Source organism: Ascaphus truei, unplaced genomic scaffold (assembly GCF_040206685.1).
Source record: "Ascaphus truei isolate aAscTru1 unplaced genomic scaffold, aAscTru1.hap1 HAP1_SCAFFOLD_636, whole genome shotgun sequence".
In the NCBI taxonomy this organism is placed as follows: domain Eukaryota; kingdom Metazoa; phylum Chordata; class Amphibia; order Anura; family Ascaphidae; genus Ascaphus; species Ascaphus truei.
The window spans coordinates 155746-180082 of NW_027456969.1; the positions used below are offsets into that span (position 1 = coordinate 155746).

The following is a 24337-nucleotide window of genomic DNA, read 5'->3' on the forward strand; positions in this document are numbered from 1 at the left end:
GGGGATTGCGGATGCAGGCTCATATATTCCGCTAATGACACGGACATAGTCTCTAACCAATGAGAGTGCGGCACAGATCTCCATGACAACGTATGTAGCGCCCCGACAGTGGAACAGAAAACAATATTTCTCCCTGCTGCGACGTGGTGTCACGTGACGGATGATGTGACGTCAGACGTGATGCTGGGTATTTAGAGACAGATGGGGCAGAGCCCTTGAGACACTCTCTACAGGAACACAGGATCTAGGTGATTGTGTGAGGCGACACTGAGCAGCAGGAGAAACACAGCGGGTGCGGGACTATACAGCCTCACAGGAGAGACACACAGCGGGTGCGGGACTATACAGCCTCACAGGAGACACACAGCGGGTGCGGGACTATACAGCCTCACAGGAGAGACACAGCGGGTGCGGGACTATACAGCCTCACAGGAGAGACACACAGCGGGTGCGGGACTATACAGCCTCACAGGAGACACACAGCGGGTGCGGGACTATACAGCCTCACAGGAGACACACAGCGGGTGCGGGACTATACAGCCTCACAGGAGACACACAGCGGGTGCGGGACTATACAGCCTCACAGGAGACACACAGCGGGTGCGGGACTATACAGCCTCACAGGAGAGACACACAGCGGGTGCGGGACTATACAGCCTCACAGGAGACACACAGCGGGTGCGGGACTATACAGCCTCACAGGAGACACACAGCGGGTGCGGGACTATACAGCCTCACAGAAGAGACACAGCGGGTGCGGGACTATACAGCCTCACAATAGAGACACACAGCGGGTGCGGGACTATACAGCCTCACAGGAGACACACAGCGGGTGCGGACTATACAGCCTCACAGGAGACACACAGCGGGTGCGGGACTATACAGCCTCACAGGAGAGACACAGCGGGTGCGGGACTATACAGCCTCACAGGAGACACACAGCGGGTGCGGGACTATACAGCCTCACAGGAGAGACACACAGCGGGTGCGGGACTATACAGCCTCACAGGAGACACACAGCGGGTGCGGGACTATAGAGCCTCACAGGAGAGACACAGCGGGTGCGGGACTATACAGCCTCACAGGAGACACACAGCGGGTGCGGGACTATACAGCCTCACAGGAGACACACAGCGGGTGCGGGACTATACAGCCTCACAGGAGACACACAGCGGGTGCGGGACTATACAGCCTCACAGGAGACACACAGCGGGTGCGGGACTATACAGCCTCACAGGAGATACACAGCGGGTGCGGGACTATACAGCCTCACAGGAGACACACAGCGGGTGCGGGACTATACAGCCTCACAGGAGACACACAGCGGGTGCGGGACTATACAGCCTCACAGGAGACACACAGCGGGTGCGGGACTATACAGCCTCACAGGAGACACACAGCGGGTGCGGGACTATACAGCCTCACAGGAGACACACAGCGGGTGCGGGACTATACAGCCTCACAGGAGACACACAGCGGGTGCGGGACTATACAGCCTCACAGGAGAGACACAGCGGGTGCGGGACTATACAGCCTCACAGGAGACACACAGCGGGTGCGGGACTATACAGCCTCTCAGGAGACACACAGCGGGTGCGGGACTATACAGCCTCACAGGAGAGACACACAGCGGGTGCGGGACTATACATCCTCACAGGAGAGACACAGCGGGTGCGGGACTATACAGCCTCACAGGAGACACACAGCGGGTGCGGGACTATACAGCCTCACAGGAGACACACAGCGGGTGCGGGACTATACAGCCTCACAGGAGACACACAGCGGGTGCGGGACTATACAGCCTCACAGGAGAGACACACAGCGGGTGCGGGACTATACAGCCTCACAGGAGACACACAGCGGGTGCGGGACTATACAGCCTCACAGGAGACACACAGCGGGTGCGGGACTATACAGCCTCACAGGAGACACACAGCGGGTGCGGGACTATACAGCCTCACAGGAGACACACAGCGGGTGCGGGACTATACAGCCTCACAGGAGAGACACACAGCGGGTGCGGGACTATACAGCCTCACAGGAGAGACACACAGCGGGTGCGGGACTATACAGCCTCACAGGAGAGACACACAGCGGGTGCGGGACTATACAGCCTCACAGGAGACACACAGCGGGTGCGGGACTATACAGCCTCACAGGAGACACACAGCGGGTGCGGGACTATACAGCCTCACAGGAGAGACACAGCGGGTGCGGGACTATACAGCCTCACAGGAGACACACAGCGGGTGCGGGACTATACAGCCTCACAGGAGAGACACACAGCGGGTGCGAGACTATACAGCCTCACAGGAGACACACAGCGGGTGCGGGACTATACAGCCTCACAGGAGAGACACAGCGGGTGCGGGACTATACAGCCTCACAGGAGACACACAGCGGGTGCGGGACTATACAGCCTCACAGGAGACACACAGCGGGTGCGGGACTATACAGCCTCACAGGAGACACACAGCGGGTGCGGGACTATACAGCCTCACAGGAGAGACACAGCGGGTGCGGGACTATACAGCCTCACAGGAGGCACACAGCGGGTGCGGGACTATACAGCCTCACAGGAGAGACACACAGCGGGTGCGGGACTATACAGCCTCACAATAGAGACACACAGCGGGTGCGGGACTATACAGCCTCACAGGAGACACACAGCGGGTGCGGGACTATACAGCCTCACAGGAGAGACACAGCGGGTGCGGGACTATACAGCCTCACAGGAGAGATACAGCGGGTGCGGGACTATACAGCCTCACAGGAGAGACACACAGCGGGTGCGGGACTATACAGCCTCACAGGAGAGACACAGCGGGTGCGGGACTATACAGCCTCACAGGAGAGACACACAGCGGGTGCGGGACTATACATCCTCACAGGAGACACACAGCGGGTGCGGGACTATACAGCCTCACAGGAGACACACAGCGGGTGCGGGACTATACAGCCTCACAGGAGACACACAGCGGGTGCGGGACTATACAGCCTCACAGGAGAGACACACAGCGGGTGCGGGACTATACAGCCTCACAGGAGACACACAGCGGGTGCGGGACTATACAGCCTCACAGGAGACACACAGCGGGTGCGGGACTATACATCCTCACAGGAGACACACAGCGGGTGCGGGACTATACAGCCTCACAGGAGACACACAGCGGGTGCGGGACTATACAGCCTCACAGGAGAGACACACAGCGGGTGCGGGACTATACAGCCTCACAGGAGACACACAGCGGGTGCGGGACTATACAGCTTCACAGGAGACACACAGCGGGTGCGGGACTATACAGCCTCGGACCTCGGGGACAGGATCTTTCTGCTCTTGTGGACAAACCAGAATAGCTGATTAAAGGGAAGTACCGCTCTTAGGTGGAAACGGACCTGAAGAAGGGCCACAGTGCCTGATACATAGAGGTGGGGGGGCACTGCATGTGGAGGGGGTGCTGTAGGTGTGGGGGGCGATGTGCTGCATGTGGAGGGGGTGCTTTAGGTGTGGGGGGCGATGTGCTGCAGGTGGGGGGGACTGTGCTGCATGTGGAGGGGGTGCTGTAGGTGTGGGGGGCGATGTGCTGCAGGTGGGGGGGACAATGCTCTGCAGGTGGAGGGGCACTGTGCTGCAGGTGGGGGGGACAATGCTCTGCAGGTGGAGGGGCACTGTGCTGCAGGTGGGGGGGACAATGCTCTGCAGGTGGGGGGGACAATGCTCTGCAGGTGGAGGAGTGATGTGTATGATGCTCTGCAGATGAGGTGCGATGTGCTGCAGTCCTTACATTGTGCAGCTTGTAGTAAAGGCCGCAGGCGTTGCACACAGGATCCCCGCTTGCGTTGCGTCTCCACAGGGTGGTGGTGTTTGTGTGACAGTTGCTGCACTGCGTCCCCGCTCTCTTACTGACGATCTGCAGGAGACAGAGCGGTCAGTAATGAGGGTCACTCCTGCGGCCAGACTCATTCCTCATTCTAACGCTCTTCTTTACCCCCCTCACCCATTCCAGTGTGTGTGTGGCCCCTGTCCTGTGTGTGTGTGGCCCCTGTCCTGTGTGTGTGGCCCCTGTCCTGTGTGTGGCCCCTGTCCTGTGTGTGTGGCCCCTGTCCTGTGTGTGTGGCCCCTGTCCTGTGTGTGTGTGGCCCCTGTCCTGTGTGTGTTTGGCCCCTGTCCTGTGTGTGTGGCCCCTCTCCTGTGTGTGTATGTGTGGCCCCTCTCCTGTGTGTGTGTGTGGCCCCTGTCCTGTGTGTGGCCCCTGTCCTGTGTGTGTGTGGCCCTTGTCCTGTGTGTGTGGCCCCTATCGTGTGTGTGTGTGTGTGTGACCCCTCTTCTGTGTGTGTGCAACCCCTCTCGTGTGTGTGTGTGCGTGTGTGTGTGTGTGTGTGTGCAGCCCCTCTCCTGTGTGTGGCCCTTCTCCTGTGTGTGGCCCCTCTTCTCTGCGTGTGTGGCCGTGTGTGTGTGTGTGTGCAGCCCCTCACCTGTGTGTGTGTGTGTGTGTGTGTGTGCAGCCCCTCACCTGTGTGTGTGTGTGTGTGTGTGTGTGTGTGTGTGTGTGTGTGTGCAGCCCCTCTCCTGTGTGTGTGTGTGTGTGTGTGTGTGTGTGTGTGTGTGTGTGTGTGTGTGTGTGTGTGTGTGTGTGTGTGTGTGTGTGTGTGTGTGTGTGTGTGTGTGTGCAGCCCCTCTCCTGTGTGTGTGTGTGTGTGTGTGTGTGTGTGTGTGTGTGTGTGTGTGTGTGTGTGTGCAGTCCCTCTCCTGTGTGTGGCCCTTCTCCTGTGTGTGGCCCTTCTCCTGTGTGTGGCCCCTCTTCTCTGCGTATGTGGCCGTGTGTGTGTGTGTGTGTGCAGCCCCTCTCGTGTGTGTGTGTGTGTGTGTGTGTGTGTGTGTGTGTGTGTGTGTGTGTGTGTAGCCCCTCTCCTGTGTGTGTGTGTGTGTGTGTGCAGCCCCTCTCCTGTGTGTGTGTGTGTGTGTGTGTGTGTGTGTGTGTGTGTGTGTGTGTGTGTGTGTGTGTGTGTGTGTGTGTGTGTGTGTGTGTGTGTGTGTGTGTAGCCCCTCTCGTGTGTGTGTGTGTGTGTGTGTGTGTGTGTGTGTGTGTGTGTGTGTGTGTGTGTGTGTGTGTGTGTGTGTGTGTGTGTGTGTGTGTGTGTGTGTGTGTGTGTGTGTGTGCAGCCCCTCTCCTGTGTGTGTGTGTGCAGCCCCTCTCCTGTGTGTGGCCCTTCTCCTGTGTGTGGCCCCTCTTCTCTGCGTGTGTGGCCCCTCTTCTCTGCGTGTGTGGCCGTGTGTGTGTGTGTGTGTGTGTAGCCCCTCTCGTGTGTGTGTGTGTGTGTGTTTAGCCCCTCTCCTCTGTGTGTGTGGCCCCTGTGGTCAGTACCAGGCGTTTCTTGGGCCGGATCAGAGGGCGGTTCTGTCCATTCATCTTGTGGTACAGGCCACATGCGTTGCAGAGATAGTGACCGCTCACATCGCGTCTCCACAGCGGGGTCACCGTCGCCCCACAGTTCACACACTCACGCGCTTCTAGAGTCAGAAGGGAAGAGGCGACCTCACAATTTACACAGTACTCGCCCCCTGCCCACACACCCCTCGCCCTCTGCCCTCGCGCCCCCTGCCCACGCGCCCCTCGCCCCCTGCCCTCGCGCCCCTCGCTCCCTGCCCTCGCGCCCCTCGCCACCTGCCCTCGCGCCCCTCGCCCCCTGCCCTCGCGCCCCTCGCTCCCTGCCCTCGCGCCCCTCGCCCCCTGCCCTCGCGCCCCCTGCCCTCGCGCCCCTCGCTCCCTGCCCTCACGCCCCTCGCTCCCTGCCCTTGCGCCCCTCGCCCTCTGCCCTCGCGCCCCTCGCTCCCTGCCCTCGCGCCCCTCGCCCCGGTGTGCTCGCCCCCTGCCCACCCTCTGCTCGCCCCCTGCATACGCGCCCCCTGCCCACACACTCCTTTCCCCCTACCCACGTGCCGCTCGCCTGCAGCCCACACGCCCCTCACTCCCTGCATACTCGCCCCCTGCCCACGTGCCCCTCGGCCCTTGTGGATGTGCAGTGCTCACATTGGGTGTGTCTTTACAGTGATCCTCTCTGTGTTCAGCTGTATGCTGGTACATTCAGGGGTTAGGTTACCTGAGGCCTGGAACATGCTGATGCTGAAGTCCTGTCCCCCTCCGCCCATGTACCCCAGCTGGGGCAGTCCTTGGCTACTGGGGCTTCTTGGCTCCAAGGACAGAAGGTCAGAGGTTAGAGGGCTCATCCTCTCTGTCTTCAAGGTCTCCAGGAATTTGGGACTCCCCTCGCCCTCCATAAGGAGGGATGGGCCTAGCATGTAAGGGGGGGTAGAGGAGTGGGGGCCCATGGAGGCAACACCTGGAGGGTAGAGAGAAAAGGTCCCTGCGCTTCTCCCATATGCAGGGGGGCTGTATCTGTCCAGCCAGTGAGAAGAGTACACCTGGGGCACTGAAAGAAAGGGACAAAGAGATAGCCCTACACCTTCATTTTTAGTACACATATGACACGGTCATTGCTAGGAGCAAACCTAATGCCGCGTGCAGCCTGCCCAGAGCTGTGCCGAGTCTCACCTGTCTGTATGTGTGTTTTAGGTCTCACCTGGAGAATAGAAGAGATCGGACTCGTCAGGGTGATGGACGAGGGAAGACTCAGAATAATGTGGGAGGGAGTCCGGCCCTGAGATTGGGGAGAAGTCCATCGCTGGAGAGGGGCCAGCAAGGTGCACTGACCCCACAAAACCTGCAGAGAGAACAATTAATCAAACAGAGGAAGTGGGGGGGGGGGGGGGTGGGGTCCCACACTGGGGGGGGGGGGGTCCCACACCGACACTGGGGGGGCGGAGATGTGCCTCCTAGGGCCAAAGTGTACTAATGGCAGTGACAGGGTTAAGGGGTCACTCACTCGGCCGGCTCCCTGTGACACTCTAGCCCAGCTGGTCCTAGTCCTTCAGTCCATGGTGTGGGGGAAGTGCGCCTTTTATGCTACAACATTTTAACTGATGTAACTTTTTGTTTGTTTATTTCTTGTTTATAAAGTGGTTTTTAGATCACATTGTATTGATTTGATTTTTCTCTGCGCTCCCTTTTGTTTTTACATTTCTCATGATACAGATGTGTGTGAGGTGGCTGTCCAGGGTGCTGATCGTACCTCAGTTACACTATATATACACAAGTCAGGAATACACTGAGTCACCTCCCAGCCTGAGGGCTCCATACTGTATATATAGTCAGGTAATGTATACACTGAGTCACCTCCCGGCCTGAGGGCTCCATACTGTATATATAGTCAGGTAATGTATACACTGAGTCACCTCCCGGCCTGGGGGCTACATACTGTATATATAGTCAGGTAATGTATACACTGAGTCACCTCCTGGCCTGAGGGCTCCATACTGTATATATAGTCAGGTAATGTATACACTGAGTCACCTCCCGGCCTGGGGGCTACATACTGTATATATAGTCAGGTAATGTATACACTGAGTCAACTCCCGGCCTGGGGGCTCCATACTGTATATATAGTCAGGTAATGTATACACTGAGTCACCTCCCGGCCTGGGGGCTCCGTACTGTATATATAGTCAGGTAATGTATACACTGAGTCACCTCCCGGCCTGAGGGCTCCGTACTGTATATATAGTCAGGTAATGTATACACTGAGTCACCTCCCGGCCTGGGGGCTCCATACTGTATATATAGTCAGGTAATGTATACACTGAGTCACCTCCCGGCCTGAGGGCTCTGTACTGTATATATAGTCAGGTAATGTATACACTGTCACCTCCCGGCCTGAGGGCTTCGTACTGTATATATAGTCAGGTAATGTATACACTGAGTCACCTCCCGGCCTGAGGGCTCCGTACTGTATATATAGTCAGGTAATGTATACACTGTCACCTCCCGGCCTGAGGGCTCCGTACTGTATATATAGTCAGGTAATGTATACACTGAGTCACCTCCCGGCCTGGGGGCTCTGTACTGTATATATAGTCAGGTAATGTATACACTGAGTCACCTCCCGGCCTGAGGGCTCCGTACTGTATATATAGTCCGGTAATGTATACACTGAGTCACCTCCCGGCCTGAGGGCTCCGTACTGTATATATAGTCAGGTAATGTATACACTGAGTCACCTCCCGGCCTGGGGGCTCCATACTGTAGATATAGTCAGGTACTGTATACACTGAGTCACCTCCCGGCCTGAGGGCTCCGTACTGTATATATAGTCAGGTAATGTATACACTGAGTCACCTCCCGGCCTGGGGGCTCCATACTGTATATATAGTCAGGTAATGTATACACTGAGTCACCTCCCGGCCTGAGGGCTCTGTACTGTATATATAGTCAGGTTATGTATACACTGAGTCACCTCCCGGCCTGGGGGCTCCGTACTGTATATATAGTCAGGTAATGTATACACTGAGTCACCTCCCGGCCTGGGGGCTCCATACTGTATATATAGTCAGGTAATGTATACACTGAGTCACCTCCCGGCCTGAGGGCTCCGTACTGTATATATAGTCAGGTAATGTATACACTGAGTCACCTCCCGACCTGAGGGCTCCGTACTGTATATATAGTCAGGTTATGTATACACTGAGTCACCTCCCGGCCTAAGGGCTCCGTACTGTATATATAGTCAGGTAATGTATACACTGTCACCTCCCGGCCTGAGGGCTCCGTACTGTATATATAGTCAGGTACTGTATACACTGAGTCACCTCCCGACCTGAGGGCTACATACTGTATATATAGTCAGGTTATGTATACACTGAGTCACCTCCCAGCCTGAGGGCTCCGTACTGTATATATAGTCAGGTAATGTATACACTGAGTCACCTCCCGGGCTGGGGGCTCCGTACTGTATATATAGTCAGGTAATGTATACACTGAGTCACCTCCGGCCTGGGGGCTCCATACTGTATATATAGTCAGGTTATGTATACACTGAGTCACCTCCCGCCTAAGGGCTCCGTACTGTATATATAGTCAGGTAATGTATACACTGTCACCTCCCGGCCTGAGGGCTCCGTACTGTATATATAGTCAGGTACTGTATACACTGAGTCACCTCCCGACCTGAGGGCTACATACTGTATATATAGTCAGGTTATGTATACACTGAGTCACCTCCCAGCCTGAGCGCTCCGTACTGTATATATAGTCAGGTAATGTATACACTGAGTCACCTCCCGGGCTGGGGGCTCCGTACTGTATATATAGTCAGGTAATGTATACACTGAGTCACCTCCCGGCCTGGGGCTCCATACTGTATATATAGTCAGGTAATGTATACACTGAGTCACCTCCCGGCCTGAGGGCTCCATACTGTATATATAGTCAGGTAATGTATACACTGTCACCTCCCCGGCCTGAGGGCTCCATACTGTATATATAGTCAGGTACTGTATACACCGAGTCACCTACCGCCTGAGAGCTCCATACTGTATATATAGTCAGGTAATGTATACACTGAGTCACCTCCCGGCCTGGGGGCTCCATACTGTATATATAGTCAGGTAATGTATACACTGAGTCACCTCCCGGCCTGGGGGCTCCGTACTGTATATATAGTCAGGTAATGTATACACTGTCACCTCCCGCCTGAGGGCTCCATACTGTATATATAGTCAGGTAATGTATACACTGTCACCTCCCGGCCTGAGGGCTCCATACTGTATATATAGTCAGGTAATGTATACACTGAGTCACCTCCCGGCTGGGGGCTCCGTACTGTATATATAGTCAGGTAATGTATACACTGAGTCACCTCCCGGCCTGAGGGCTCCATACTGTATATATAGTCAGGTAATGTATACACTGAGTCACCTCCCGGCCTGGGGCTCCATACTGTATATATAGTCAGGTAATGTATACACTGAGTCACCTCCCGGCCTGAGGGCTCCGTACTGTATATATAGTCAGGTAATGTATACACTGACTCACCTCCGGCCTGAGGGCTCCGTACTGTATATATAGTCAGGTACTGTATACACTGAGTCACCTCCCGGCCTGGGGGCTCCATACTGTATATATAGTCAGGTAATGTATACACTGAGTCACCTCCCGGCCTGAGGGATCCGTACTGTATATATAGTCCTGATTCACCTCCCGCCTGAGGGCTCCGTACTGTATATATAGTCAGGTAATGTATACACTGAGTCACCTCCGGCCTGGGGGCTCCGTACTGTATATATAGTCAGGTAATGTATACACTGAGTCACCTCCCGGCCTGAGGGCTCCGTACTGTATATATAGTCCTGATTCACCTCCCGGCCTGAGGGCTCTGTACTGTATATATAGTCAGGTAATGTATACACTGAGTCACCTCCCGGCCTTGGGGCTCCGTACTGTATATATAGTCAGGTAATGTATACACTGTCACCTCCCGGCCTGAGGGCTCTGTACTGTATATATAGTCAGGTAATGTATACACTGAGTCACCTCCTGGCCTGAGGGCTCCATACTGTATATATAGTCAGGTAATGTATACACTGAGTCACCTCCCAGCCTGAGGGCTCTGTACTGTATATATAGTCAGGTAATGTATACACTGTCACCTCCCGGCCTGAGGGCTCCATACTGTATATATAGTCAGGTAATGTATACACTGAGTCACCTCCCGGCCTGAGGGCTCCGTACTGTATATATAGTCAGGTACTGTATACACTGAGTCACCTCCCGGCCTGAGGGCTCCATACTGTATATATAGTCAGGTACTGTATACACTGAGTCACCTCCGGCCTGGGGGCTCCATACTGTATATATAGTCAGGTACTGTATACACTGAGTCACCTCCCGGCCTGGGGCTCTGTACTGTATATATAGTCAGGTACTGTATACACTGAGTCACCTCCTGGCCTGAGGGCTCCGTACTGTATATATAGTCAGGTACTGTATACACTGAGTCACCTCTCGCCTGAGGGCTCCATACTGTATATATAGTCAGGTAATGTATACACTGTCACCTCCCGGCCTGAGGGCTCCATACTGTATATATAGTCAGGTAATGTATACACTGAGTCACCTCCCGGCCTGAGGGCTCTGTACTGTATATATAGTCAGGTAATGTATACACTGAGTCACCTCCCGGCCTGAGGGCTCCGTACTGTATATATAGTCAGGTAATGTATACACTGTCACCTCCCGGCCTGAGGGCTCCATACTGTATATATAGTCAGGTAATGTATACACTGTCACCTCCCGGCCTGAGGGCTCCATACTGTATATATAGTCAGGTAATGTATCACTGAGTCACCTCCTGGCCTGAGGCTCCGTACTGTATATATAGTCAGGTACTGTATACACTGAGTCACCTCCCGGCCTGAGGGCTCCATACTGTATAGATAGTCAGGTACTGTATACACTGAGTCACCTCCCGGCCTGGGGCTCCATACTGTATATATAGTCAGGTACTGTATACACTGAGTCACCTCCCGGCCTGGGGGCTCTGTACTGTATATATAGTCAGGTACTGTATACACTGAGTCACCTCCCGGCCTGAGGGCTCCGTACTGTATATATAGTCAGGTAATGTATACACTGTCACCTCCCGGCCTGAGGGCTCCATACTGTATATATAGTCAGGTAATGTATACACTGAGTCACCTCCCGGCCTGAGGGCTCCATACTGTATATATAGTCAGGTACTGTATACACTGAGTCACCTCCCGGCCTGAGGGCTCCGTACTGTATATATAGTCAGGTACTGTATACACTGAGTCACCTCCCGGCCTGAGGGCTCCGTACTGTATATATAGTCAGGTAATGTATACACTGAGTCACCTCCCGGCCTGAGGGCTCCATACTGTATATATAGTCAGGTACTGTATACACTGAGTCACCTCCCGGCCTGAGGGCTCCGTACTGTATATATAGTCAGGTAATGTATACACTGAGTCACCTCCCGGCCTGAGGGCTCCATACTGTATATATAGTCAGGTAATGTATACACTGAGTCACCTCCCGGCCTGAGGGCTCCATACTGTATATATAGTCAGGTACTGTATACACTGAGTCACCTCCCGGCCTGGGGGCTCCATACTGTATATATAGTCAGGTACTGTATACACTGAGTCACCTCCCCACCTGAGAGCTCCGTACTGTATATATAGTCAGGTAATGTATACACTGAGTCACCTCCCGGCCTGATGGCTCCGTACTGTATATATAGTCAGGTAATGTATACACTGAGTCACCTCCCGGCCTGAGGGCTCCATACTGTATATATAGTCAGGTAATGTATACACTGAGTCACCTCCCGGCCTGAGGGCTACATACTGTATATATAGTCAGGTAATGTATACACTGTCACCTCCCGGCCTGAGGGCTCCATACTGTATATATAGTCAGGTAATGTATACACTGAGTCACCTCCCGGCCTGAGGGCTCCATACTGTATATATAGTCAGGTACTGTATACACTGAGTCACCTCCCGGCCTGAGGGCTCCGTACTGTATATATAGTCAGGTAATATATACACTGTCACCTCCCGGCCTGAGGGCTCCGTACTGTATATATAGTCAGGTAATGTATACACTGTCACCTCCCGGCCTGAGGGCTCCATACTGTATATATAGTCAGGTAATGTATACACTGAGTCACCTCCCGGCCTGAGGGCTCCATACTGTATATATAGTCAGGTACTGTATACACTGAGTCACCTCCCGGCCTGAGGGCTCCGTACTGTATATATAGTCAGGTAATGTATACACTGTCACCTCCCGGCCTGAGGGCTCCGTACTGTATATATAGTCAGGTAATGTATACACTGAGTCACCTCCCGGCCTGAGGGCTCCATACTGTATATATAGTCAGGTAATGTATACACTGAGTCACCTCCCGGTCTGAGGGCTCCATACTGTATATATAGTCAGGTAATGTATACACTGAGTCACCTCCCGGCCTGAGGGCTCCGTACTGTATATATAGTCAGGTACTGTATACACTGAGTCACCTCCCGGCCTGAGGGCTCCGTACTGTATATTTAGTCAGGTACTGTATACACTGAGTCACCTCCCGGCTTGAGGGCTCCGTACTGTATATATAGTCAGGTAATGTATACACTGAGTCACCTCCCGGCCTGAGGGCTCCATACTGTATATATAGTCAGGTACTGTATACACTGAGTCACCTCCCGGCCTGAGGGCTCCGTACTGTATATATAGTCAGGTAATGTATACACTGAGTCACCTCCCGGCCTGAGTGCTCCATACTGTATATATAGTCAGGTAATGTATACACTGAGTCACCTCCCGGCCTGAGGGCTCCGTACTGTATATATAGTCAGGTACTGTATACACTGTGTCACCTCCCGGCCTGAGGGCTCCATACTGTATATATAGTCAGGTACTGTATACACTGAGTCACCTCCCGGCCTGGGGGCTCCATACTTTATATATAGTCAGGTACTGTATACACTGAGTCACCTCCCAGCCTGGGGGCTCCATACTGTATATATAGTCAGGTATTGTATACACTGAGTCACCTCCCGGCCTGAGGGCTCCATACTGTATATATAGTCAGGTAATGTATACACTGAGTCACCTCCCGGCCTGAGGGCTCCATACTGTATATATAGTCAGGTACTGTATACACTGAGTCACCTCCCGGCCTGAGGGCTCCGTACTGTATATATAGTCAGGTAATGTATACACTGTCACCTCCCGGCCTGAGGGCTCCGTACTGTATATATAGTCAGGTAATGTATACACTGTCACCTCCCGGCCTGAGGGCTCCATACTGTATATATATTGTCAGGTAATGTATACACTGAGTCACCTCCCCGGCCTGAGGGCTCCATACTGTATATATAGTCAGGTACTGTATACACTGAGTCACCTCCCGGCCTGAGGGCTCCGTACTGTATATATAGTCAGGTAATGTATACACTGTCACCTCCCGGCCTGAGGGCTCCGTACTGTATATATAGTCAGGTAATGTATACACTGAGTCACCTCCCGGCCTGAGGGCTCCATACTGTATATATAGTCAGGTAATGTATACACTGAGTCACCTCCCGGTCTGAGGGCTCCATACTGTATATATAGTCAGGTAATGTATACACTGAGTCACCTCCCGGCCTGAGGGCTCCGTACTGTATATATAGTCAGGTACTGTATACACTGAGTCACCTCCCGGCCTGAGGGCTCCGTACTGTATATATAGTCAGGTACTGTATACACTGAGTCACCTACCGGCCTGAGGGCTCCGTACTGTATATATAGTCAGGTAATGTATACACTGAGTCACCTCCCGGCCTGAGGGCTCCATACTGTATATATATTCAGGTACTGTATACACTGAGTCACCTCCCGGCCTGAGGGCTCCGTACTGTATATATAGTCAGGTAATGTATACACTGAGTCACCTCCCGGCCTGAGTGCTCCATACTGTATATATAGTCAGGTAATGTATACAACTGAGTCACCTCCCGGCCTGAGGGCTCCGTACTGTATATATAGTCAGGTACTGTATACACTGAGTCACCTCCCAGCCTGAGGGCTCCATACTGTATATATAGTCAGGTAATGTATACACTGAGTCATCTCCCGGCCTGAGGGCTCCATACTGTATATATAGTCAGGTACTGTATACACTGAGTCACCTCCCGGCCTGAGGGCTCCGTACTGTATATATAGTCAGGTAATGTATACACTGTCACCTCCCGGCCTGAGGGCTCCGTACTGTATATATAGTCAGGTAATGTATACACCTGAGTCACCTCCGGCCTGAGGGCTCCATACTGTATATATAGTCAGGTAATGTATACACTGAGTCACCTCCCGGCCTGAGGGCTCCGTACTGTATATATAGTCAGGTACTGTATACACTGAGTCACCTCCCGGCCTGAGGGCTCCGTACTGTATATATAGTCAGGTACTGTATACACTGAGTCACCTACCGGCCTGAGGGCTCCGTACTGTATATATAGTCAGGTAATGTATACACTGAGTCACCTCCCGGCCTGAGGGCTCCATACTGTATATATATTCAGGTACTGTATACACTGAGTCACCTCCCGGCCTGAGGGCTCCGTACTGTATATATAGTCAGGTAATGTATTACACTGAGTCACCTCCCCGGCCTGAGTGCTCCATACTGTATATATAGTCAGGTAATGTATACACTGAGGTCACCTCCCGGCCTGAGGGCTCCGTACTGTATATATAGTCAGGTACTGTATACACTGAGTCACCTCCCAGCCTGAGGGCTCCATACTGTATATATAGTCAGGTAATGTATACACTGAGTCATCTCCCGGCCTGAGGGCTCCGTACTGTATATATAGTCAGGTAATGTATACACTGAGTCACCTCCCGGCCTGAGGTCTACATACTGTATATATAGTAAGGCATACACTGAGTATCACTGCCCGGCCTTGGGGGTCCGTACTGTATATATAATAAAGTGTACACTGAGTCACCTCCCAGCCTGTGGGCTCCATACTGTATACAGTATATAGTCAGGTATAGACTGAGTCACCTCCCGGCCCCTGGGCTCCGTACTGTATATATAGTCAGGTATACACTGCCACCTCCAGCCCTGGGGGGCTCCATACTGTATATATCGTAAGGTATTCACTGTGTCACTAACGCTGGACGCCCAAGTAGAACAAGCTTTTGGCCTTTAAAGAAAGTTATCAGTGATTTCCTTAATGAACTTGTTAGCTACCCAAGATCTGAGTGTTCCAGAGAAATGTTTGAGACCCTGCTCCTCTCACCCCGCTACCCTGCCCCTCTCCCCAATCTACCCTGCCCCTCTCATCCCCTGACCCTGCCCCTCTCATCCCCCGACCCTGCCCCTCTCACCCCGACCCTGCCCCTCTCACCCCCTACGCTGCCCCTCTCATCCCCCTACCTGGCCCCTCTCACCCCTACCCTGCCCCTCTCACTCCGACCCCTGCCCCTCTCATCCCCCGACCCTGCCCCTCTCATCCCCCCGACCCTGCCCCTCTCACCCCTACCCTGCCCCTCTCACCCCTACCCTGCCCCTCTCACCCCGGTTATTGCCAGGGCAAATATGGTCACCCTATGTATATATGTAATATAATATCAACACACATATAGTGTACACATACACAAATATATACATAGTATATTAGTCGTATATGCACATAGAGACTATTGTGTGTGTGTGTGTGTATATATAAACACATTTTCGGCTCCAGTGCGGTGTGCAGTGTGAGCCCCTATCCTGCCCCTTTCCTCTCTTCTGCCCCTCTGCCCTATCCTGCCCCTCCCCTATCCTGCCCCTCCCCTATCCTGCCCCTCTCCCCTATCCTGCCCCTCTCCCCTATCCTGACCCTCTCCTCTCTTCTGCCCCTCTCCCCTATCCTGCCCCTCTCCCCTATCCTGCCCCTCTCCTCTCTCTGCCCCTCTCCTCTCTTCTGCCCCTCTCCCCTCTCCTGCCCCTCACCCCTCTCCTGTCCCTCACCCCTGTCCTTCCCCTCACCCCTTTCCTGCCCCTCTCCTGCCCGTCTCCCCTCTCCTGCCCCTCTCCTGCCCTTCTCCCCTCTCCTGGCCCCCTCTCCCCTCTCCTGCCCCTCTCCTGCCCCTCTCCTGCCCCTCTTCCCTATCTTGCCCCTATCCTTCCCCTCTCCCCTACCCTGCCCCTCTCCCCTATCCTGTCCATCACCCCTATCCTGCCCATCACACCTATCCTGCCCATCACACACTATCCTGCCCCTCCCCTATCCTGCCCCTCCCCTATCCTGCTCCTCCCCTATCCTGCCCCTCCCCTACCCTGCCCCTCTCCCCTGCCCCTCTCCCCTATCCTGCCCCTCTCCTCTATCCTGCCCCTCTCCTCTATCCTGCCCCTCTCTTCTATCCTGCCCCTCTCCTCTATCCTGCCCCTCTCCCCTACCCTGCCCCTCTCCCAACCCTGCCCCTCTCCCCTACCCTGCCCCTTGCCCCTATCCTCCCCCTCTCCCTACCATGCCCCCACCCCTATCCTGACCATCACACCTATCCTGCCCCTCTCCTCCCCTGCCCCTCCCCTATCCTGCCCCTCCCCTATCCTGCCCCTCGCCCCTATCCTGCCCCTCACCCCTATCCTGCCCCACACCCCTATCCTGCCCCTCACCCCTATCCTGCCCCTCACCCCTATCCTGCCCCTCACCCCTATCCTGCCCCTCACACCTATCCTGCCCATCACCCCTACCCTGCCCTTCTCCCCTACCCTGCCCCCTCACCCCTATCCTGCCCCTCACCCCTATCCTGCCCCTCACCCCTATCCTGCCCCTCACCCCTATCCTGCCCCTCACACCTATCCTGCCCATCACCCCTACCCTGCCCTTCTCCCCTACCCTGCCCCTCACCCCTATCTTGCCCCTCACCCCTATCCTGCCCCTCACACCTATCCTGCCATCACCCCTACCCTGCCCTTCTCCCCTACCCTGCCCTTCTCCCCCTACCCTGCCCATCACCCCTACCCTGCCCCTCAACCCCTATCCTGCCCCTCTCCCCTATCCTGCCCTTCTCCCCTATCCTGCCCCTCTCCTCCCTATCCTGCCCCCTCTCCCCTATCCTGCCCTTCTCCCCTATCCTGCCCCTCTCCCCTATCCTGCCCTTCTCCCCTATCCTGCCCCCTCACCCCTATCCTGCCCCTCACCTAGTACTGGGCCCTCTGTGTCCATCCTAAGGTGTCCGGATGTGCGGACGTTACCCTCTCCCGGTGCTCTGATCACTTTACAATGAGGTGTCAGTCAGGCAGGGGTCTGACCCCGGCTCCTGTTTGTACCATTCTGTGTGTGGCCCCCACTACACATACACCTGGTGCTTGTCCTACAGCAAAACTCTACGTGTATACATTGTATGTACAAATGTCCCAAAAATCGGCTTCACTCACCTGCTGCTGCACCCGGCACCCAGAGCCCGGCACCCAGAGCCCGGCACCCCAGAGCCCGGCACCCAGAACCCAGCACCCAGAGCCCGGCACCCAGAACCCGGCACCCAGAACCAGCACTTTCCTTTTTCTGCTGTTTTCCCCCAAAACTTTTCTTTTTCCTCTTTTTTCTCTCTCACTTTCCTTCTCTTCCGACGTTCTCTGTTTCACTCCCTTCTTGTCTCGTACCCTCTCTCTGCCCTCCTCTTCATCCTGTACTTACCCTCTCTCCAACTCTGTCACTCTCTCTCCAACTCTGTCACTCTCTCTCCAAGTCCTTCACTCTCTCTCTAACTCCGTCACACTCTAACTCTGTCACTCTCTCTCCAAGTCCTTCACTCTCTCTCTAACTCCGTCACACTCTAACTCTGTCACTCTCTGTAACTCCGTTACACTCACTCTCTCTAACGCTGTCACTCTCTCTAACTCCGTCACTCTCTCTCTCTATCTCTGTCACCCTCTCTCTCTAACTCCGTCACTCTGTGTGTCCTCTCTCTAACTCCAGCACTCTCTCTAACTCCCTTTCACTCTCTCTCTAACTCCGTCACACTGTGTGTGTGTGTCTCCTCTCTAACTCCCTGTCACTCTGTCTCTCTCTCTAACTCCCTGTCACTCTGTCTCTCTCTCTCTCTAACTCCTTGTCACTCTGTCTCTCTCTCTATCTCTGTCACCCTCTCTCTCTAACTCCCTGTCACTCTCTCTCTAACTCCGTCACACCGTGTGTCTCTCTCTCTCTCTCTCTCTCTCTCTCTCTCTCTCTCTCTCTCTCTCTCTCTCTCTCTCTCTCTCTCTCTCCCTGTCCTCTCTCTCTAACTCCGTCCACACTGTGTGTGTGTCTCTCTCTCACTCCCTGTCACTCTCTCTCTCTCTAACTCTCTCTCTCTCTCTCTCTCTCTCTCTCTAACTCCCTGTCTCTCTCTCTCTCTCTCTCTCTCTCTCTCTCTCTCTAACTCCCTGTCACTCTGTCTCTCTCTCTCTCTCTCTCTAACTCCCTGTCACTCTGTCTCTCTCTCTCTCTCTCTCTCTCTAACTCCCTGTCACTCTGTCTCTCTCTCTCTCTCTCACTCTCTCTCTCTAACTCTCCCTGTCCACTCTGTCTCTCTCTCTCTCTCTCTCTCTCTCTCTCTCTAACTCCCTGTCACTCTGTCTCTCTCTCTCTCTCTCTCTCTCTAACTCCCTGTCACTCTGTCTCTCTCTCTCTCTCTCTCTCTCTCTCTAACTCCCTGTCACTCTGTCTCTCTCTCTAACTCCCTGTCACTCTCTCTCGCTCCGTTCCACCCTCCTTGGTTTTTCGGACTCCAGCACCCGGAGTCCCCCACATCCCTGTGATGGGCAGGTCTCTCTCGCCACTTCCGCCTTTGTCACAGAAATGGTGAGGTGATGTCCCCCCCCCCGTACCTCGTAATGTCACTGTGCAGGTTTTTGGGCAGCGAGACCCCGGCCCCTCCCGCCCCTCTCGCAGCCCGGTAAACACGGAAACTTTGCGAAATAGAAATAAGCAATTTAGTAAAACAGACTCAAGTCTGGAGAGGGAACAATGTGATGTATAATAGAGCTTCGCTGGCAGGGAGGGGGTTAAGTGACGCTATGCCGGTCTCTGGCAGGCAGGGGGTTAAGTTACGCTCTGCCAGTCTCTGGCAGGGAGGGGGTTAAGTGCCGCTCTCATGGTCTCTGGCAGGGAGGGGGTTAAGTGATGCTATGCCGGTCTCTGGCAGGGAGGGGGTTAAGTGATGCTCTGCCGGTCTCTGGCAGGGAGGGGGTTAAGTGATGCTATGCCGGTCTCTGGCAGGAAGGGGTTAAGTGATGCTCTGCGGTCTCTGGCAGGGAGGGGGTTAAGTGACGCTCTGCTGGTCTCTGGCAGGGAGGGGGTTAAGTGATGCTCTGCCGGTCTCTGGCAGGGAGGGGGTTAAGTGATGCTATGCCGGTCTCTGGCAGGGAGGGGGTTAAGTGACGCTCTGGCGGTCTCTGGCAGGAAGGGGTTAAGTGACGCTCTGCCGGTCCCTGGCAGGGAGGGGGTTAAGTGACGCTCTGCCGGTCTCTGGCAGGAAGGGGTTAAGTGATGTTTGAGGGTTGCAGTGTCACCATAAGTGACAGGTCTTAGTGGTCACATTTTGCCCATTCCCCCTTTCTCAGTAGCACCACTGGGCTTTCTCTCCGTCCTCTCCACACTCACTCTGATTCCCCCCCTCTGCCCCTCTCTGTATCCCCCCCTCTCTGTATCCCCCCTCTCTGTATCTCTCTGCCCCTCTCTGTATCTCTCTGCCCCTCTCTGTATCTCTCTGCCCCTCTCTGTATCCCCCCTCTCTGTATCTCTCTGCCGCTCTCTGTATCTCTCTCTCCCCCTCTCTGTATCCCCCCTCTCTGTATCCCCCCTCTCTGTATCTCTCTGCCCCTCTCTGTATCCCCCCTCTCTGTATCCCCCCTCTCTGTATCTCTCTGCCCCTCTCTGTATCTCTCTGCCCCTCTCTGTATCCCCCTCTCTGTATCTCTCTGCCCCTCTCTGTATCCCCCCTCTCTGTATCCCCCCTCTCTGTATCTCTCTGCCCCTCTCTGTATCTCTCTGCCCCTCTCTGTATCCCCCCTCTCTGTATCCCCCCTCTCTGTATCTCTCTCTCCCCCTCTCTGTATCTCTCTGCCCCTCTCTGTATCCCCCCTCTCTGTATCCCCCCTCTCTGTATCTCTGTATCCCCCCTCTCTGTATCCCCCCTCTCTGTATCTCTCTGCCCCTCTCTGTATCTCTCTGCCCCTCTCTGTATCCCCCCTCTCTGTATCTCTCTGCCCCTCTCTGTATCCCCCCCTCTCTGTATCCCCCCTCTCTGTATCTCTCTGCCCCTCTCTGTATCTCTCTCTCCCCCCTCTCTGTATCCCCTCTCTCTGTATCCACCCTCTCTGTATCTCTCTGCCTCTCTCTGTATCTCTCTGCCCCTCTCTGTATCCCCCCTCTCTGTATCTCTCTCTCCCCCTCTCTGTATCTCTCTGCCCCTCTCTGTATCTCTCTGCCCCTCTCTGTATCCCCCCTCTCTGTATCCCCCTCTCTGTATCTCTCTGCCCCTCTCTGTATCCCCCCTCTCTGTATCCCCCCCTCTCTGTATCCCCCTCCTCTCTGTATCTCTGTGCCCCTCTCTGTATCCCCCCTCTCTGTATCTCTCCCCCACTCTGTATACCCCCTCTCTGTATTTCTCTCCCCTTCTCCGTATCTCCCCCCTCTGTATCTCCCTCCCCCTTTGTATCTCTATCCCCCTCTCTGTGTATCTTTCTCCCCCCTGTGTATCTTTCTCCCCCCTGTGTATCTTTCTCACCTCTCTGTATCTCTCTCCATCCTCTTTATCTCTCTACCCCTCTCTATATCTTTCTCCCCCTCTCTGTATCTTTCTCCCCCTCTCTGTATCTCTCTCCCCCCTCTCTCTGTATCTCTCTCCCCCCTCTCTCTGTATCTCTCTCCCCCTCTCTGTATCTCTCTCCCCCCTCTCTGTGTATCTCTCTCTCCATCCTCTGTATCTTTCCCCCTCTCTGTATCTTTCCCCTTCTCTGTATCTCTCTCCCCCCTCTCTGTATTTCTCTCTCTCCCCTCTGTATCTCTCTCTCCCCCCTCTGTATCTCTCTCTCCCTCCCTCTGTATCTCTCTCTCCCTCCCTCTGTATCTCTCTCTCCCCCCTCTGTATCTCTCTCTCCCCCCTCTGTATCTCTCTCTCCCCCCTCTGTCTCTCTTCCCCCTCTGTATCTCTCTCTCCCCCCCTGTATCTCTCTCTCCCCCCCTCTGTATCTCTCTCTCCCCCCTCTCTATCTCTCTCTCCCCACTCTGTATCTCACTCTCCCCCCTCTGTATCTCTCTCTCCCCCCCTCTGTATCTCTCTCCCCCTCTGTATCTCTCTCCTCTGTATCTCTCTCTCCCCCCTCTGTATCTCTCTCTCCCCCTCTGTATCTCTCTCTCCCCCTCTGTATCTCTCTCTCCCCCTCTGTATCTCTCTCCCCCTCTCCTGTATCTCTCTCCCCCTCTGTATCTCTCTCCCCCTCTGTATCTCTCTCCCCCTCTGTATCTCTCCCCCCTCTGTCTCTCTCCCCCCTCTGTATCTCTCTCCCCCCTCTCTATCTCTCTCCCCCTCTGTATTTCTCTCCCCCTCTGTATCTCTCCCCCCTCTCCTGTATCTCTCTCTCCCCCCTCTCTGTATCTCTCTCTCCCCCCCTCTCTCTCTGTATCTCTCTCTCCACCAGTCTCTCTCCTCCCTCCCTCTCTCTAACTGTCAGTCTTTGCCAAACATGTCTCATATAATCAGATAGCATCTTATCATCTCTGACCAGCCAGCGGGAGGATAGGGGACCAGCCACAGAGCACAGCCACAGCTCTGTGCTCCTCCACAGCCTCCGCTGTCTGTCAGTTGCAAAATTAACTCATTCTCCACTAGATCCAACAATGCTTTTCAAACCTCTGACAACAGAGGGGTTAAGTGATGCTCTGCGGGGCTCTGGCAACAGAGGGGTTAAGTGATGCTCTACAGAACTCTAGCAGGGGAGAGGTTCAGTTATGCTCTGCAGTGCTCTGGCAGGGAGAGGTCAGTGATGCTCTGTGGAGCTCTGGCAGGGGAGAGGTCAGTGATGCTCTGCAGGGCTCTGGCAGGGCAGGGGTTAAGTGATACTCGGCAGTTTCCTATTGTCTCAGTCTCTCTGTGCCCGGACAGTGCCACACTAAGTGCTGAGACAGGACCCCACCCATGTGCCCACACCCCTCTGTTCTCAGGCTGTAGTATGGAGAGTAACAGGTCTTATCTCTGCCTCCCAGATAACTCAGTCTGCAGCTCCGGCTCCTCCTGTCCATTCCCACTCTCCCTGTCCATCCCCAGCTCCCCCTGTCATCCCAGCTCCCCCCTGTCCATCCCCAGCTCCTCCTGTCCATCCCCCGCTCCTCCTGTCCATCCCCAGCTCCCCCTGTCCATCCCCAGCTCCCCCTGTCCATCCCCAGCTCCCCCTGTCCTTCCCCAGTTACTCTGTCCATCCCCAGCTCCCCCTTTCCATCCCCAACTCTCCTGTCCATCCCCCGCTCCTCCTGTCCATCCCCAATTCTCCCTGTCCATCCCCAGCTCCCCCTGTTCATCCCCAGCTCCCCTGTCCATCCCCAGCTCCCCCTGTCCATCCCCAGCTCCCCCTGTCCATCCCCAGCTCCCCCTGTCCATCCCCAGCTCCCCTGTCCATCCCCAGCTCCCCCTTTCCATCCCCAACTCTCCCTGTCCATCCCCCGCTCCTCCTGTCCATCCCCAACTCTCCCTGTCCATCCCCAGCTCCCCCTGTCCATCCCCGCTCCTCCTGTCCATCCCCAACTCTCCCTGTCCATCCCCAGCTCCCCCTGTTCATCCCCAGCTCCTCCTGTCCATCCCAGCTCCTCCTGTCCATCCCCAGCTCCCCCTGTCCATCCCCCGCTCCTCCTGTCCATCCCCAGCTCTCCCTGTCTATCCCCAGCTCCCCCTGTCCATCCCCAGCTCCTCCTGTCCATCCCCAACTCTCCCTGTCCATCCCCAGCTCCCCCTGTCCATCCCCAGCTCCTCCTGTCCATCCCCAGCTCCCCCTGTCCATCCCCGCTCCTCCTGTCCATCCCCAGCTCCTCCTGTCCATCCTCTGCCTCCCCCTGTCCATACCCAGCTCCTCCTGTCCATCCCCAGCTCCCCGTGTCATCCCCAGCTCCTCCTGTCCATCCCCCGCTTCCCCTGTCCATCCCCAACTTCCCTGTCCATCCCAGCTCCCCGTGTCCATCCCCCGCTCCCCCTGTCCATCCCCAGCTCCCCCTGTCCATCCCCGCTCCTCCTGTCCATCCCCAGCTCCCCTGTCCATCCCCAGCTCCTCCTGTCCATCCCAAACTCTCCCTGTCCATCCCCAGCTCCCCCTGTCCATCCCCAACTTCACCTGTCCATCCCATTACCCCTGTCCATCCCCCGGCTCCTCCTGTACATCCCCCGCTCCTCCTGTCCATCCCCCGCTCCTCCTGTCCATCCCCAGCTCCCCCTGTCCATCCCCAACTTCCCCTGTCCATCCCCCGCTCCTCCTGTCCATCCCCCGCTCCTCCTGTCCATCCCCCGCTCCTCCTGTCCATCCCCCGCTCCTCCTGTCCATCCCCCGCTCCTCCTGTCCATCCCCCGCTCCTCCTGTCCATCCCCAGCTCCCCCTGTCCATCCCCAACTTCCCCTGTCCATCCCCCGCTCCTCCTGTCCATCCCCCGCTCTCCTGTCCATCCCCAGCTCCCCCTGTCCATCCCCCGCTCCTCCTGTCCGTCCCCAGCTCTGCCCGTCCATCCCCAGCTCCCCTGTCCATCCCCCGCTCCTCCTGTCCATCCCCCACTCCTCCTGTCCATCCCCCGCTCCTCCTGTCCATCCCCCGCTCCTCCTGTCCATCCCCCGCTCCTCCTGTCCATCCCCCGCTCCCCCTGTCCATCCCCGCTCCCCTGTCCATCCCCCGCTCCTCCTGTCCATCCCCCGCTCCTCCT

General features: G+C 55.3%; 1 protein-coding gene across 1 annotated transcript in view; it reads right to left on the reverse strand.

Moving 5' to 3' along the window:
* Nucleotides 1–24337, reverse strand: part of LOC142485754 (GATA-binding factor 1-B-like) — a 60561-nt gene that overhangs the window by 17014 nt on the left and 19210 nt on the right. Inside the window, 4 exon segments of the mRNA XM_075584538.1 lie at nt 3786–3911; nt 5367–5512; nt 6103–6432; nt 6583–6723. Coding sequence (XP_075440653.1) covers nt 3786–3911; nt 5367–5512; nt 6103–6432; nt 6583–6723 — 743 coding nt within the window.